The 18,107-nt window shown below is 44.7% G+C and overlaps 1 protein-coding gene across 1 annotated transcript in view; it reads right to left on the minus strand.

The window, feature by feature from the left end:
* Window positions 1–12,117, minus strand: part of DCPS (decapping enzyme, scavenger) — a gene marked incomplete in the record, with an annotated part of 16,785 nt that extends 4,668 nt beyond the window's left edge. The window contains 4 exon segments of the mRNA XM_056543245.1: window positions 1,859–1,968; window positions 3,604–3,749; window positions 9,312–9,480; window positions 11,907–12,117. Of these exon segments, the coding sequence (XP_056399220.1) occupies window positions 1,859–1,968; window positions 3,604–3,749; window positions 9,312–9,480; window positions 11,907–12,089 (608 nt within the window).
* Window positions 12,118–18,107: the final 5,990 nt, after the last annotated feature.

The following is an 18,107-nucleotide window of genomic DNA, read 5'->3' on the forward strand; positions in this document are numbered from 1 at the left end:
CCTTTTACAGCCCATCGGAGCACCTGAAAGCTGAACTAATTTATGCAGGAAAAGTCATCAACTGCCGAGCCGAGAAGTTCGTGACGAATCGAATTTACTGTAAGTTCGCTCATCTCTAATATACACACACACACAATTATATATATATATATATATCTCATTTCTCGCATACTTTCATTGAGTTCTGCGATCTGGATGAATGCCACAATCTGCAGTCGGACATGGCTCAGCACGTGTTCTCTGGTTTCCTCCAAAAATAAATTCAAACCGTCATCTGAAGTGAAACTGCAGGAAACGTTATAAACTTAAACGTAACCTAAACCACAAGCAGCAGCGAGAGGCCGCACACTACGATTTACTCTGAATTGATCTGAATAACTTGGGTCCTGGCGGCATTTGTAAACTATGATTTCTATGAAACGACCGGAGAGTTCAGAGAAATCACAGTGAGCCGCGATCGCGTTGCCTGCTCTAGTTTCACACCGCTTGCAGTTTGGGCGGCACGGAAGTGGTGAATGTCTTAGCACTGCCACCAATCCAAACGGACATGTCCCTGTGAGATTTCAAAAGTGACACTTTAAAACACTAAGGGCCCGGCTGGTAATCATATGACGAGTTACAGTACTGAAATGCATCGGCCAATCTTCTCTGTCCCTTAAAGGGTAGCTCCCACCATCCTATTATTTTCTTGCTAGCCCGTTCCCCCCTCCCCACCCGCTATGGCACTAGCCCGTTCCCCCCCCCCCCCCCCCGTATACCCCGTTCCCTCATTACACTTGCAGTTACTGCAGAGTCCGGCAGCGGGCGTGCAGGGACAGCAGCGCCAACGAGGTGGCGGCGATGTGCGGGAGGAGTGGCCTCCCAGCCAGTGGCCGGGGAGCCAATGCGCTCGCTCCCGCCTGTCTGATTGACAGGCAGGGAGCGAGTGCAGCCTAACTGAAAAAGGACTGATTGCCACTCCAAAATCAGTCCTTTTTCAGTGGCCGGTTTTTAAATGTAAATTAAACCTTTTTAATGAAAAAAAATAATAATAAAAGTATATTAGAGATATGTTGTAGTTCATAAGTACTACAACATATCAAAAAATAAAGTTGGTGACAGTGCACATTTAAACATATACAGACATGGAGGAGAGTTATCAAAACCTGTGTAAAGGAAGAGTGGTGCAGTGGTGCCAAAGGCTGTCCAGGCATGCTGGGAGCTGTAGTTTTGCAACATCTGGAGGCACCCTGGTTGGGAAACACTGGTTTAGAGCGTTGGGTGCAGCTCCGGAGGCTGGTGACATCACGGCCAAGCCCCCTCAAAGCAAGTTTATGGGAGGGGGCGTGACGGAGTCACGCCCCCTCCCATACACTTTCATTGAGGGGGCGTGGCCGTGACGTCACGAGCAGGGCGTGACTGACGTTTCAAGCCTCAGCCCACCATCGCAAGTCATCCAGCAAGGAGCGAAGTTTGTTCCCTGCATCGGATGTCTGGGGAGCCGCAAGCGACATCGCGGGGGGGGTCACCAGCAGCGGGACCCCCGCGATCAGACATCTTATCCCCTATCCTTTGCACTCTGAGTACCCCTTTAAGAGGGACAGGGCGGTGACAACTTTTATATTATTCCAGAGTAGTCGTCGCTACTAAGGGAATAGGTGACGTTATCCTCTAAATATTTGACAATGCTTAAAAAGGGGTCGTCCTTTCTATATAGCCTCACAGGAGAAGCAGTGACAACCCCGCTTCCCCCACCCAAATCAGCTGCAGCAGTTTTGTTTTCTGTAGTGTGCAACCCTTCCGAAATTCCTTCCAACACTATAGTTTCATGGTCACAATGCAGCAAGACCCCCCCCCTGCCCAGAGCCCACACACCTGTTTCTGGTTCCATTTGAAGTCAGGTAAGAGGATGAAGCCCACTGCCGGGTCCGGGTTCTCATGGACGATCCGTTCCTCCTCCGCTTTCTTCTCCAGGATATTATAGACCCACTGAAACAGAACAAAGACCAAGTCACACAGTAGGTTTTGCAACTTACTTTTTTTTTTACTTTATGTTCCAATTTAAAGATCTCTACTTGCTTCAATGAATAGAAACAATATCATAAAAATCTGCCCTGACACTATCACAGCTGAGGGTTTGTTACAATGTTCTCACTCTAGGCAAATACTAATGAAGGTCTACAGTAATTTTCAATACCCCGTCTCACCACTGGCTCAACAGTATCATAAACAGCAATGCAACAGCCCCCCCCCCCCCCCCCCACACTTTCAATATTATTCATCGGAGGACCCTTTTATAATTATAGTCAATAGTCCACAAGAATGGTGCTGATCCTTGCTGACAGTCTATAGCAGTGTTTCCCAAGCAGGGTGTCTCCAGCTGTTGCAAAACTACAACTCCCAGCATGCCCGGACAGCCAAAGGCTGTCGGGGCATGCTGGGAGTTGTAGTTTTGCAACAGCTGGAGGCACCCTGCTTGGGAAACACTGGTCTATATAATCCCCCTTCCCAGAGTTGTCTGCTTTTCTAGAATTGCAAGTCACTATGGTGAGGGAGGTATCCATCACTATACAGTGGTCCCTCAACATACGACGGTAATACGTTCCAAACGGACCGTCGTTTGTTGAAACCATCGTATGTTGAGGGATCCGTGCAATGTAAAGTATAGGACAGTGGTCTACAACCTGCGGACCTCCAGATGTTGCAAGACTACAGCACCCAGCATGCCATCATAGTCATAGGAGCGGCGTGCGTAGCGACGTTATGGCAGCGACAGAGCAAGGATGCCGGAGAAGCAGAGGCCTTGCCGGAGCATCGGGGACATCACGGGGACGCGGCGACAGCGATGGAAGGCGACATCCCGGGCAGTGGTGATGAGCAGTGACGGTCCCGGAGCGGCGGGGACAGGCGAGTACAACCTTTAATACCAGTGGTCTTCAACCTGCAGACCTCCAGATGTTGCAAAACTACAACTCCCAGCATGCCCGGACAGCCGTTGGCTGTCCGGGCATGCTGGGAGTTGTAGTTTTGCAACATCTGGAGGTCCGCAGATTGAAGACCACTGTTAAAGGAAGTTGTACTCACCTGTCCCCGCCGCTCAGGACCGTCACTGCTAGTCACCGCTGCCCGGGATGTCGCCGCGTCCCCGACGCTCCGGCAAGGCCTCTGCTTCCCCGGCATCCTCGCTCTCCGTCGCCGCCATCACGTCGCTACGCACGCAGCTCCTATTGGATGACGGGACGGCATGCGCAGCGACGTGATGACGACGACGGAGAGCGCCGACAATGCAGGGGATCCCGAAGAGGACGCGCCGGAGCCCCGAGGACAGGTAAGTGATCGTCAGCGGACCACACAGGGCACCGTAATCGGCTATCCGGTGACAGCTGAAGCAGTCTGCACTGCAGGATAGCCGTTTATGCGATGGCCCCGACATACAAAAGCATCGTATGTTGATGCTGCCTCTGAGAGCCCATCGTATGTTGAAATGATCGTATGTCGGGGCCATCGTAGGTCGAGGGGTCACTGTACAAATAGGCACACTATGTGACAGTAGGGTGGGAGTCGTAAGATTGACCATGTTGGTCATCACCCAACTTTCCTGGGGACAGATGACGGAGCAGTTACCTGGATGCTGAAGCTCTGGGACTCGATGAAGGGCAGGGTGATGTTTCTATAATCCTCGCCCGTTTCCTGGATGAGGCAAAGCTCCTGGCGCTGATATTTCTTGATGTGCTTCTCAGTTGCTGGTCGGATGATTGTTGCTTTCACCTCTGGATAATGGGGAACAGAGAGGAGTAAATTCTCACAATACATGTACTGAACCCACAGAACTATAATGCACAGAGCCCTCACTTGACTGCCCCAGCATGGAGCCAACCCGCATGTGACCGCCACACCATGCACAAAGCACACAACATGGACCCATTTATATTCAGAGCAATGAGTGACTTTTGTCTCCCCTCTGTTTTTAAATTCTTAACCGAACAGTGTGTTGTCACCAATGCATATATAACCCTTTAACCCCTTAACGGCCACGGACGTACATTTACGTCCTGTGGCCTTCTCCCGATCTGTGAAGCGCACTCAGAAGCTGAGCGCGCTTCGTATCTGCGGGGTCCCGGTTGCTATCAGCAACCAGGACCCGCGGCTAATACCGGACATCGCCGATCGGGCTGATGTCCGGTATTAACCCTTTAGACGCCGCGATCAAACGTTGGATCACGGCATCTAAAATAGGAGAATACACTGCCGGTTAGCTCAGCAGAGCTGACAGCAGAGCGGGGGGTGTCTTACCTTCCTCCCGGCTGTCTGATCGCTCCAAGCCTGAAATCAAGGCTTGAGCAATCAAACGCAGAAAACACTGATCAATGCGCATTCCTATGGCAATGCATTGAACAGTGTAAGAGATCAGTGCATGGAATTTTATAGCCACTAGAGGGGGCTATAACACTGCATTAAAAAAAAAAAAAAAAAAGTTAATGTTATTTAACCCCTTCCCTAATTAAAAATCAGAATCACCCCACCTTTTCCCATTTAAAAAAAAAAAGTGTGTAAATAAAAACAAACATATGTGGTATCGCCCCATGCGTAAATATTCAAACGATAAAAATATATCGATAATGAAACCGCACGGTCAATGGCGTACGTGCAAAAAAAATTCCAAAGTCCAAAATAGCGTATTTTTGGTGACTGTTTAATACCATAAAATTTTTTATTTTTTTTTTATTTTTTAAAGCAATCAATAAGTCCGATTAAACAAACATGGTACCGATAAAAACTTCAGATCACGGCGCAAAATATGAGCCCTCATACCGCCCTGTTAGTAGAAAAATAAAAAAAGTTATAGGGGTCAGAAGATGACAATTGTAAACGTATAAGTTTTCCTGCATGTAGTTATGACAAAATGAAATCTATATAAGTAGGGTATCATTTTAATCGTATGGACCTACAGAATAAAAAGAGAAGGTGTCATTTTTACCAAAAATGTACTGTGCAGAAACGGAAGCCCCAAAAATTACAAAGTGGCGTTTTCTTCAATTTTGCCACACAATGAATGTTTTTTCCGTTTTGCCGTAGATCTTTGGGTAAAATGACTGATGTCACTGCAAAGTAGAATTGGTGGCGCAAAATAAATAAATAAAAAAAAACATCATATGGATTTTTAGGTGCAAAATTGAAAGGGTTATGTTTTTTAAAATGTAAGGAGAAAAAAAAACAAAGTGCAAAAACTGAAAAACGCTTGGTCCTTAAGGGGTTAAAAAAATATTTTTTAACGGGTTTTGTAGTTCCACCAGATGTTTAAAGCTACAAGTTCCATGTATCTGTTGTTCTATGTATTCCGTACTCCAGTGATGTGATGGCGCCACCTGGTGTTCAGTCAAGTGTTCTGCAACTTGCAAAATTTTAAAACATGTTCAATGTTTTTGCAGAATCCGGAAAGCAGTATTTTTGTGGCTGAATGTCTGCAGCGTAAATGGGACAGTGAAATCCCCATTCAATTCAATATGTAGTAAATTTTGAACTTTTCAGCTGAATTCCGCATGGAAATTCTGCCATGTGAAGATAGCCTTACAATCGCAGTGAAGTGGATGCATTTGAGCCTTATCTACCCAGTGAGAATTGACCTGCAATGTGTTTATTTTGGGGTCAGAGACTGGAAAAAAAAAAAAAAAAAAAAAAATTGCACATCCACAGCAAACTCTATAAATCTCGATTTTAAATACATAGGGGGGAGAATAATCAAAACCTGTGTAGAGCAATAGTGCAGTTGCCCATGGACACTCTGGTTACTATGGACAACTGAACTATTCCTCTACACAGGTTTTGATAAATCTCCCTCAAATTTATTTATTTATTTTTTCTTCTTCTTTCTTGCCATGCATAATCTAAAGCCAAAATTCACAGTGAAAATGAGCAACAAATCCAAATAATCTGCTGTGGATTTTAGTGCAGAAATGCTGCAGATTTTCCACTGCAGCATTTACTCTACAATCGACAGCACCCTTAGGGTACGTTCACACGGGCAAATTTTTTTGCGGGTTTTCCCGCTGCATATTTGAAAGTGGGCGGGCTCTTCTCGGCTGTCCACAGCAGATTTTCTGCTGCGGAAAATCTTCCTCAGTCCCTACTGACTTCAATGGGGCTTGCAGTTGATTTTCCACAGCGTAAATTCTGCCACGGAAAATCTGTTGTGGACAGCCGAGAAGAGCCCATCCCTTTTCATATACGCAGCTGAAAACCCTGGGGAAAAAATCCGCCCATGTGAACGTACCCTTAGGGCCCAATTAGACAACAGAATATCCACCTGGAATATTCAAAACGCCTAAGGCGGCAACTAAATCAGCTGTCGCTACGACCGCTCAGACACATGCAGACTCCACTGACAGCAATGTTTGTTCGAACAGATTCCACTAAAGGAGTGAACATGTTTCTTGCGGGGTTTGAAATTTGAATTTCTGTGACAAATTTCTGCTGCAGAAAGTCTGCTGCGAACTTCACATGAAGTTTCCCACCGGAATTGGATTCCACTGTAATAAGTAAACATGTTCGGCGGAATCCCTGTAGTAAATGGGACAGTTTGCTGCGGACAGTACACGCCAATGCAGGAGGAGGCACCCAAATGTTCTTATGAAAGTACAGCATATCCGGATATCTATAGTGTGAACGGGCCCTAACACTTTTTTTTACATTAAAAAAGTGTACCGTTGCTTTAAAAAAATAATAATAAAAAAAAAAAAAATTTTTACATGTAAAAAGTTTTGATTCGTTGGGGCTGAGTGTTTAGACCTCGACCAATTGTTAGAACAAGGTGGGAGAAAGCGCAGCTGACCAAGGTAATCTAATAAACTTACACTAAGGGTCGTAACACTACGTTTTGGCCCCATTAATCGTATCTGTCGGCATCCCTTACCTTTTTTTAATTTTTTTTTTTTACTTTGTTTTAATTTAAAGATCTCTACTTGCTTCATTGAATAGAAACAATATCAAAAAATCTGCCCTGACACTATCACAGCTGAGGGTTTGTTACAATGTTCTCACTCTAGACAAATACTAATGGATGTCTACAGTAATTTTCAACACCCCGTCTCACCACTGGCTCAACAGTTTCATAAACACCAATGCAACAGCGCCCCCCACACTTTCAATATTATTCATCGGACGACCCTTTTATAATTATAGTCAATAGTCCACAAGAATGGTGCTGATCCTTGCTGACAGTCTATAGCAGTGTTTCCCAACCAGGGCGTCTCCAGCTGTTGCAAAACTACAACTCCCAGCATGCCTGGACAGCCAAAGGCTGTCTTCTGGTCACTGATTTAAAGCGGCCGCAGCAGCGTCTGCTTGTTCAGTATTAACAGCACGGCCGTGGCCACTTTAAATCAGAGACCAGCTGCGTCTCCTCCCCGCACTGTCACTTGTTTTCTCCCGCACTATCCACAGGTACTGGTGTGGTGGATAGTGCGGGAGACACTGATTAAAATGAGCCCTACCTTGTCCGGATCTGCGCTACCTTTTAATCAGCGTCTCCCGCACAATCCAACAGTATCTGTGGATAGTGCGGGAGGAAACAAGTGAGTTTTACTTTTCATTTTTCTTACCTCCCCCCTCCCTCATCATTCCCCATTTTCCTGCTTTTTATAGTTTTGTTTATTTTCCTTACCTGGCTGCGCTTCGGCAGGTCAGGCGGAGGGTCTTGCGGGTAGTGAAGCAGATGAGTTACGTCCTCTGCCGACTTCTCTGTGCGGCATCACTGATGTCATTTCCTGTAGTCACCGCCGAAAAGTGACATCCCTGAAGCCGCACAGAGAAGCCGGAAGAGGACGTAACTCATCTGCTTCACTGACCCCACAAGACAGCCGAAGCGCAGACAAGTAAGGAAAGGGGAAGAGTGGTCTTCAACCTGCGGACCTCCAGATGTTGCAAAACTACAACTCCCAGCATGCCCGGAAAGCAGTTGGCTGTCCGGGCATGCTGGAAGTTGTAGTTTTGCAACATCTGGAGGTCCGCAGGTTGAAGACCACTGGATGCCATAGGAGGAACATGATGGGGGTGGGGGGGGATGATGAGACGGAGAAATGATGAGACAGGGTGTGGGGATGATGAGCGGGACATGATGGTGGGGGAGGCACTAAAGGCTTAATGTCTGTATGGCTAGTGGTGGTCTATGACATGGGGAGATGATGAGACATGGGGGGTGGTGATGAGAGGGGTAAATGTGGCACAGGGACTGATAAAAGGGAAGGAATGATGTGGCACTGGAGGGGACGGGACCAAACTGAGGTGCAGAAGAAAACAAAGTTGGGGGGGGATGATGTGGCATTTAGTCCAATTCATTTATTTTACATAAAATTTTTTTTTTACTAAAATGGGCACTGTCATGAAATAAAAAAATTGATATGTTGTAGTACTTAAGCCAGTAGATGTCTGGGCAAGCTGGGAGTTGTAGTGGTGAAACAGCTGAAGGCACCCTGTATAGTGAGCTAAGGGCAGAAGTGCCGGCCCCAGCAGGCATCAGTGACGTGGTGCCTGCTGGGAAAGTCTGCCTGGTAGTGAGCACACTACCAGGCAGACAAAAAGGCATTTTAATATAGTAAAAAAAAAAATGTAAAGGCAGGGAGGGGGTTAGGGATAGATGGGCAATAGGCAGGGACTTAAAGAAAAAAAAAAATGGATGGTGGGAGTTACCCTTTAAATTTCCCTGTTAAAATGGGGGTGCGTATTATACGCCGATAAATACGGTATATAAAAGAAATTTAAAAAAAAAATAAAAATGTATGAAAAATATAAAAAGCTACTAAGGGGACAAAGTAACAGGATTTTCAACAAACCCACACCTCATGGCAGTCAGGTTTTCAAGTTCAGTATTTCACTATTTTTCGGGTGGGTTTTTAAATACAACTGTTGTGTTTTCAGGAAAATGTCGGGAACACGTCCCTAATTATGCAAACAACGCCCCTTTAGGGTGAGTTCACACGCTAGTAACTAGCAGCGGGTTATGCTACCATTCATTTGAATGGGTCCGCGGACAGTCTGCAAATCTGACACTATTGCGGACTGTCTGTGGACCCTTTTAAATCAATGGTAGCGGGAAACCCGCTGCTAGTAATAGTGTGTAAACTCACCCTTAGTCGGGTTAAAAAATACTCAGTAATTGGAAAACAGTCGGGTTTTCACTAGTAAAATGTGTCGCACAAAGTGCCGCAGAGGACGTGCGACACAAATTGTGCTGCGTAACCCCATAAAATAAAAAAAAAATAAAAAGGGTCGGGATCATGTTAGTAAATCAGGGCCATTGTGTCAAGGGCCCCAGGGACTCACGGCCACGTCCTCACCGTTCAGCTCCGGCGGCGGGCTCATGTGGTAGACGCTGTAGATGTCATTCTTCAGCTGAAGCTTTAGCTCCGGATTATTGCCAAGAAGGCGTGGGACGGTCTCCGCCTGAAAAGGCGCCCTCTCCAGGATGACGACGGCATCTTCAGCGCTCTGCCCCTCACTGCTCACCTGATAACAGAGAACGGTAGAAGGTAAGGATGAGGGGGAATAAAACACTCATAAATGGCTGAATGGGATCCTGTACTCTGTCTGCCGCATCCTGCCTGAATTGGCTGCAACTGAGGAAGAGTGGTACAACACCCGAAGCGTGTCTTGCTCCTGATGTAGTCTGCTATTTTATTTAATAAACAAGTTTTATTGGACTAACACATCTGCAAATGAGGAAGGGTGGTACAACACCCGAAACGCATCTTGCTCTTGATGTTGTCTTTTTTAATTTTTTTTATTTATTTAATAAACAAGTTTTATTGGACTAAGAGGATTCTCCTCACTTTATTTTATTTCCTCTGGAGATAGCACCTAGTGGGGATAGTTTTTTTTTTCTCTCTCTCCTCTCTCTAAATTGGCTGATAACAGGGAATAATAGATTGTATAAGCGTGGGTTCACACCACGATTTTATATTAAAAAAAATAAATAAAAACATTTATATATATTATAAATATATATATTGTATGCGCAACAACAAAAAACGTGGTCTCAAATGGCTGGAGGTGCTCAACCCCAAATACAGTTGTGCATCTATACTGGGGGAGCAGATCCTGCCCTTGTAGTCCGTTGCTAAGGGCGATCCCCAGCATAAAAATGCATACAATGGGGGATGCCTGCAGCGGACTACAAGTACCACAATAGAATCCTACACCAGATAGACGGTGTGGATGTGTAACAATTAGAATACAATACAGGAATATGGGTGCACTACTGTGGTAGATGTATACAATGACATTGGCTAATCCCTCAACACTGATGTTAAAATTGAGACATTCGCCAGTTTATCCTTATATAAAGGACACACCAGAGCCCGCACACCAACGCCAAGGTTTCTCAGATGGCACGGGACCTAACGCTAACCTACCTGTGCGTGATAAGCAAAACAGGGGCCAGTGGGCAATTACGGCAGCATTCGGTCGATTCACAGAGTCCTCCCAGGTACCCTCCAGCGTGACTGAGCACACACACAATGGGAGGGGGAGGCAAGCTGCTGCCGTAATTGCCCACTGGCCCCTGTTTTCCTTATTATGCACAGGTAGGTTTAGCGTTAGGTCCCGCACCATTTGAGAAACCTTGGCATTGGTGTGCGGGCTCTGGTATGCACCCATATTAGCCAACTCAAGTGGGGCTTGCAGTTTGCCTCCCCCTCCCATTGCATGTGTGCTTGTAGCCACGCTGGAGGGTATCTGGGAGGACTCTGTGAGTCGGCCTAATACTGCCGTAATTGCCCACTGGCCCCTGTTTTTCTTATCACGCACAGGTAGGTTTAGCGTTAGGTCCCGTGCCATTTGAGAAACCTTGGCATTGGTGTGCGGGCTCTGGTGTGTCCTTCATATAAGGATACACTGGCGAATGTCTCAATTTTAACATCAGTGTTGAGGGATAGCCAATGTCACTGTATACATCTACCACAGAAGTGCACCTAAATTTCTGTATTGTATTATATACATATGCAACCGTACAGAAAACCGCGCCCATAGACTTCCCATTCAAAACCGTATGCACCATAATGTATACAGTTGTCTCTGTTTTTCAAACCATACATTTTTCTTCAAATTTTTTTTTTCCGGACAGAAAACCTTGACCTCCCACAGTTTTTGGTCCGGGTGCAAAACTGTATTAAACCGTATAAGTTTTTTTTTTTTTTAACATGGGAGTCAATGGGAACGGTACAGAACAGTATGTGCGTACGGTTCCATCCGGTTTTCACGATACGGTTTTTGACTTTGCACAGTTTTGTTTTCTTGGAATTTCAATCAAAACAAGTGAAACTTTATCCATAATGGAGTGAAAAGTAAAAAACTTACTTTTTTTCTTAAAAAACAGATGCAACCGGACATCATTTTTCAAACCGTATACAGATAAAAATTCATACACACGTTTTGATACAGTTTAGTCTGGTTTTGGCGGAATCAATTTTTTTATTTTTTTAATCAAAATCCTGATACAGGAACTGTACTGCAAAAACGTGATGTGAACCCGGCCGTACTGCAGTGTTTTCCAACCAGCGTGGCTCGAGCTGTTGCAAAACTACAACTCCCAGCATGCCCGGGCAGCCAAAGGCTGTCCGGGCATGCTGGAAGTTGTAGTTTTGCAACAGCTGAAGGCACCCTGGTTGGAAAACACTATATTAATGTACTGTTCCTTTAAAAAGGTGCCCCATTACCCCCTCAGGGACAAATATAGCCTATAACATATTGCCAATCTAACGTACACTAGAAAAGTCTGTAAGAAATAATAAAGTCGTTACAATGTGTCAGAAGTCCGTGTGTTTCTAGGTCTACTCCCCTTATGTGAGAATGGAACAGTCCTCCCGCCCCCCTACAGCAGTGGTACAGCCCGGATCCTCACACAGGTGTAACCTCTTATACTTTCCCCCGGGTACCTGTCCGTGCAGAAAGATGGTCTTGTCCCTCGCTGACTCTCTCAGAACGCTCTGAAGCTGGAACCCGGAGAGAGGATGCTCTACTCCCGCGGAGGTCCCGGTATCTCCGCCGCCATCGCCGTTCTCAACCTCATCTTCCCGCTTCCTCTTCTCACCAGGTTGAGCCATTGTAGTGTGGAGCATGCGCAGTACCGCCGGGTCACAGCGCCATCTGCTGCGCAGCGTTATAAGTGACAGTACAGAGACGCGTGACGGCGCCACCTAGTGTATGTCTGGTGAAATATGAAACTATGATCATTCCTAAAGCCGATCATCTCAGTCCTGACACTCATCGCCCCCTAAAAACTCCCTAAACAAACCAACAATAAAAGTCAGCTGGTTTGCTAATTTTACACACACGAAAAGGAAAACTAAAAAATGCAAAAATAAGCTTAAACAATAAATAAATAAATAAAAAAACATGTATAAATAGTATTTTTTTTTTAATTTATTTATTGTTTAACCCCTTAAGGACACAGCCCTTTTTCGCAATTCTGACCACCGTCGCTTTACGAATTAATAACTTGAAAACGCTTTTACCGAATATTCTGATTCTGAGATAGTTTTTTCGTGACATATTCTACTTTATTTTGGTGGTAAATTTTCGGCGCTACTTGCATCCTTTTTTTGGTGAAAAATCCCAAAATTTCATGAGAATTGCTAAATTTGAAGGGACAGATGTTACAGAACTACAACTTCCAGCATGCCTGGGCAGTCTAGGCATGCTGAGAGTTGTAGTTTGGCAACATCTGGAGGGCTACTGTTTGGGCACCACTGTAACAGTGGTCTCCAAAGTGTGACCCTCCAGATGTTGCAAAACTACAACTCCTTCCTAGTTGTTGCCACAGTAAAGATCACTTTACTTTCACTTTCATTAACCCCCTACCCCCCCCCCCCCCCCCCCCCATCGTGGTTTCCCTACCTGTGCCTGTCTCCAGCGACGATCGGGGGTCCCCAGGCATCTTCTCCCCACGTTCCACACGACATCCAGGGGTGGGCAGAACGGGGGTTGCCATGGCAACCCACTGTCCTGCACTGCCATCGGTCAGAATCAGTTCTGACCAATGGCAGGGGATAGGAGGAGATCGCAGCACTGCGACCTCGCTCCTTTCCCTCAGGATGATCGGGGCTGTCACTGACAGCTCCGATCATCCCTATTTTCTGAGTGATCGGGTCACCAGAGATCGGGTCACGATCAGCCAAGAATAGCAGAAAATCGCATGTCTGAATTGACAGGCGATTTTCTCCGATTGCCGACATGGGGGGGGGGGGGAGCTCAGGACCCCCCTGGGCAATGTGTCGGGATGTGTCAGCAGGCATCCTGGTCTGATCCTCAACCGGCTAGCGGCGGGGCCCGGAATTCCTACGGGCGTATGCATATGCCCCACATCCTTAAGGACTCGGGATGCAGGGCGTATGCATACGCCCGGCGTCCTGAAGAAGTTAAAGCGTACCTGTCAGATCCAACAAAAAAACATTTTTTTAATATATCACTCAGTACCTAATCCTGAACATGTACATGTATTTTTTATGTGTCTAGCACCTTTATTTATTTTTTTATTACACTTTTAATTTAGCTCACTAGTCTGAATTCCTCTCAAAGGAAGGGGGCGTGGCCTCACTGTGCAGGTCTCCGCCCCCTCCCTCAGTATGCTGTCTGCTCACATCTCCCCTAGCATTAGCAAAACTACAACTCCCAGCATGTCCTCACTGACAGTAGCGGGACACAAGCTGACAGTGGGAGGATTTTTCCTGCGCTCACAGCTGTCAATCAAGGAAGTGTGTCCATGACATAGGTGATGATGCATGGACACAGCAGGACTAGTATGTGTCCAAGCTGGCAGGGGGGGCAGTTGTTTGGCTTTTTCAGAATGAAATACTGAAAATTTTCTAATGAAAGTAATTGCAAAACCTATTGGTTATACATGCTTTACAACATATCAAAAGTTTTTATATCTGACAGTGCCCATTTAATTTTAGGACACGTACATGCTGGAATAAGGCACAAAATAATTGTGTACGAATTATTACAGACTACGTAAATAACCCATATGTGGCACTAAAATTTTTCATAAAAAAAAATAAGAAACATCCATAGTAATACAGCTTCATGCACATTTGGTGGGTAACGTACCGAGCCTCCAGAGTACGGATATTCATGGTGTAGCACAGTATGTTTTTATTATTTTTTAATTTCTGAGGAGGGTGGATGGGTTGTTGCGGGATAGTTGGAGTGCAGCTATTTAGTTCCAGTCATGATGTTGCCCGATGCTGTACCCCCCCCCCCCTCCCCGTCACTCTCTAGTAACACTACTGGTAATAAATGGTAGATAAAGAACTTCGGCTATTAACATAAGGGAAAATTTTTCTGCTTTAAAAAATGCATTTGTAAGCGGCTTTCCCGGGTTTCGCTTACGTGCGGTTTATTTATCAAGGTCGTGCGACTATTTGATAAATAGATCACATGTAAGCAAAAGTAAGTAAAAACATTGTCATATAAAAACCATATGTTTGAAAAGAATGATAAATCTCCTTCTTAGTGATGACTAGAGATGAGCGAACTTACAGTAAATTCGATTCGTCACGAACTTCTCAGCTCGGCGGTTGCTGACTTTTCCTGCATAAATTAGTTCAGCTTTCCGGTACTCCGGTGGGCTGGAAAAGGTGGATACAGTCCTAGGAAAGAGTCTCCTAGGACTGTATCCACCTTTTCCAGCCCACCGGAGCACCAGAAAGCTGAATTTATGCAGGAAAAGTCATCAACCGCCGAGCTGAGAAGTTCGTGACGAATCGAATTTACTGTAAGTTCGCTCATCTCTAGTGATGACCTTCTAAAGGGTCTATGCACATGTACAGTATTCTGCGCAGATTTGATGCGCAGGATTTTCTGCTGCAGATTTCAATGTAAACTGAATGACTGAAAACAGCTGGAAATCCAGCGCTTCAAATCTACGCAGGATACTGTACGTGTCAATAGACCCTAAAGGGGTTATCCAGGAAAAAAAAAAGTTTTTTTATATATATATATTAACTGGCTCCAGAAAGTTAAACAGATTTGTAAATTACTTTTATTAAAAAATCGTAATCCTTCCAGTAGTTATCAGCTGCTGAAGTTGAGTTGTTCTTTTCTGTCTGACAACAGTGCTCTCTGCTGACACCTCTGCTTATCTCAGAAACTGTTCAGAGTAGGAGAAAATCCCCATAGCAAAACTCTAATGCTTCAGACAGTTCCTGAGACAAGCAGAGGTTTCAGCAGAGAGCACTGTTGTCAGAAAGAAAACAACAACTCAACTTCAGCAGCTGATAACTCCTGGAAGGATTAAGATTTTGTAATTGAAGTAATTTACAAATCTGTTTAACTTTCTGGAGCCAGTTGATATATAAAAAAAGTTTTCTTCCTGGAATACCCCTTTAGGGTCTATTCACACGTACAGTATCCTGCTTAGATTTGAAGCGCTGGATTTCAAGCTGTGTTCAGTTTTTGTAATTGAAGTAATTTACAAATCTGTTTAACTTTCTGGAGCCAGTTTATATAAAAGAAAAGTTTGTTTTCCTGGCATACCCCTTAAGGGTACGTTCACATGTACGCAGATTTGATGCGCAGGATTTTCTACTGAAAATTTAGAAGTAAACTAAATGACTGAGCGCAGCTTCTAATTGGTAGTTACAAATCCTGCGCATCGAAAACGGTGCAGGATCCTGTATTTGTGAACGTACCCTTAAGATGAGCCATTACTTAACCCAGTGTTTCCCAAGTAGGGTGCCTCCAGCTGTGGCAAAACTACAACTCCCAGCATGCTGGGAGTTGTAGTTTTGCCACAGCTGGAGGCACCCTACTTGGGAAACACTGACCTAACCTGTAACCTTTCAGCTGTTGGAAAACAACAACTCCCATCGTACCTTGACAGCCTTTGCACAGGGGTGGCTGGATTTACAGCAGTTCTGACATAAACGCAAAAAAATACCCACATGTGACCTCATTTTGGAATCAACACCCCTCACGGAATGTAACAAGGGGTATAGTGAGCCTTTAAACCCCACAGGTGTTTGACGAATTTTTGTTAAAGTTGGATGTTAAAAAATAATAATTTTCACTAAAATGCTGGTGTTACCCTAAATTTGCAACCCCCATATGTCGATATAAAGTGCTCTGCGGGCGAACTACAATGCTCAGAAGAGAAGGAGCGCAATTGGGATGTTAGAGAGAGAATGTAATAAGGGGTGCAGTGAGCATTTACACCCCACAGGTGTTTGACAGATTTTTGGAACAGTGGTCCGTGAAAATGAAAAATGTAATTTTTAATTTGCACAGCCCACTCTTCCAAAGATTTGTCAAACACCAGTGGGTGTAAATGCTCACTGCACCCCTTATTACATTCCGTAAGGGGTGTAGTTTCCAAAATGGGGTCACATGTTGGGGGGGGTCCACTGTTCTGTCACAATGGGGGCTTTGTAAACGCACATGGCCCCCAACTTCTATTCCAACCAAATACTCTCCCAAAGCTCAATGGCGCTCCTTCCCCTCTGAGCATTGTAGTGCTCCCGCAGAGCACTTTGCATCCACATATGGGGTATTTCCATACCATAGGCTTTTTCTCCTACTACTCTTTGTGAAAATAAAAAAATTGGGGTAACACCAGCATTTTAGTCAAAACAAATGTAATTTTTCATTTTCATTTTTCATTTTCACATCCAACTTTAGCAGAAATTTGTCAAACACCTGTGGGATGTAAATTCTCACAGTACCCCTTGTTATGTTCATTGAGGGGTGTAGTTTCCCAAACAGTGTGCCATATGTTTTTTTTTTTTTTTTTTTGCTGTTCTGGCACTATAGGGGCTTCCTAAATGGGACATGCCCCCCAAAAAAAATTTCAGCAAAATTTGCATTCAAAAAGCCAAATGTGGCTCCTTCTCTTCTGAACATTGTAGTGCATCTGCAGTGCGCTTTACGTCCACACATGGGGTATTTCCATACTCAGAAGAAATGGGGTTACAAATTTTGGGGGCATTTCTCCAATTACCTCTTGTAAAAATTGAAAATTTGGGGGAAAAAATGCATTTATGGAAAAAAAAAAACCCCATAAAATTTCATTTACAAATCCGACTTTACCGAAAAGGTGTCGAACACCTGTGGGGTATTAAGGCTCACTGGACCCCTTGTTACATGCCTTGAGAGGTGTTGTTTCCAAAATAGTATGCCATGTGGTTATTATTATTATTTTTTTGCTGTTATGGCACCATAGGGGCTTCCTTAATGCGACATACCCTCCATAAACTATTTCAGCAAAATTCACTCTCCAAAATCCCATTGTCGCTCCTTCCCTTCTGAGCCCTCTACTGCGCCCGCCGAACACTTGACATCCACATATGAGGTATTTCCTTACTCGAGAGGAATTGGGTTACAAATTTTGGGGGCTTTTTCTTCTATTACCCCTTGTGAAAATAAAAAAAAACTGGGTCTACAAGAACATGCGTTAAGGCAGCATTAAGGTAGCACCTGTGAGGCCAGGCACCCATATTAGCCAACTCAGGTGGGGCTTGCAGTTTGTATCCCTCCTCCGATTGTATGTGTGCTCAGTCACGCTGGAGGGGAAGGGAGGAAGTTGTGAGTCGACCGAATGCTGCCGTAATTGCCCACTGGCCCCTGTTTTGCTTATCAAGCACAGGTAGGATTAGCGTTAGGTCTCGCACCAATTTGAGAAACCTTGGCGTTGGTGTGCGGGCTCTGGTGTGTCCTTTATATAAGGATACACTGGCGAATGTCTCAATTTTAACATCAGTGTTGAGGGATAGCCAATGTCACTGTATACATCTACCACAGTAGTGCACCCATATTCCTGTATTGTAAGAACATGCGAGTGTAAAAAATGAAGATTTTGAATTTTGCTGCTATTCCTGTGAAACACCTAAAGGGTTAACAAACTTTCTGAATGTCATTTTGAATACTTTGAGGGGTACAGTTTTTATAATGGGGTCATTTATGGGGTATTTGTAATATGAAGGCCCCTCAAATCTGAACTGGTCCCTGAAAAATTCAGATTTTAAACATTTTGTGAAAAATTTTAAAATTGCAGCTATACTTTGAAGTCCTCTGATGTCTTCCAAAAGTAAAAACATGTCAACTTTATGATGCAAACATAAAGTAGACATATTGTATATGTG

This window comes from Hyla sarda, chromosome 10 (assembly GCF_029499605.1).
Source record: "Hyla sarda isolate aHylSar1 chromosome 10, aHylSar1.hap1, whole genome shotgun sequence".
Classification (NCBI taxonomy): domain Eukaryota; kingdom Metazoa; phylum Chordata; class Amphibia; order Anura; family Hylidae; genus Hyla; species Hyla sarda.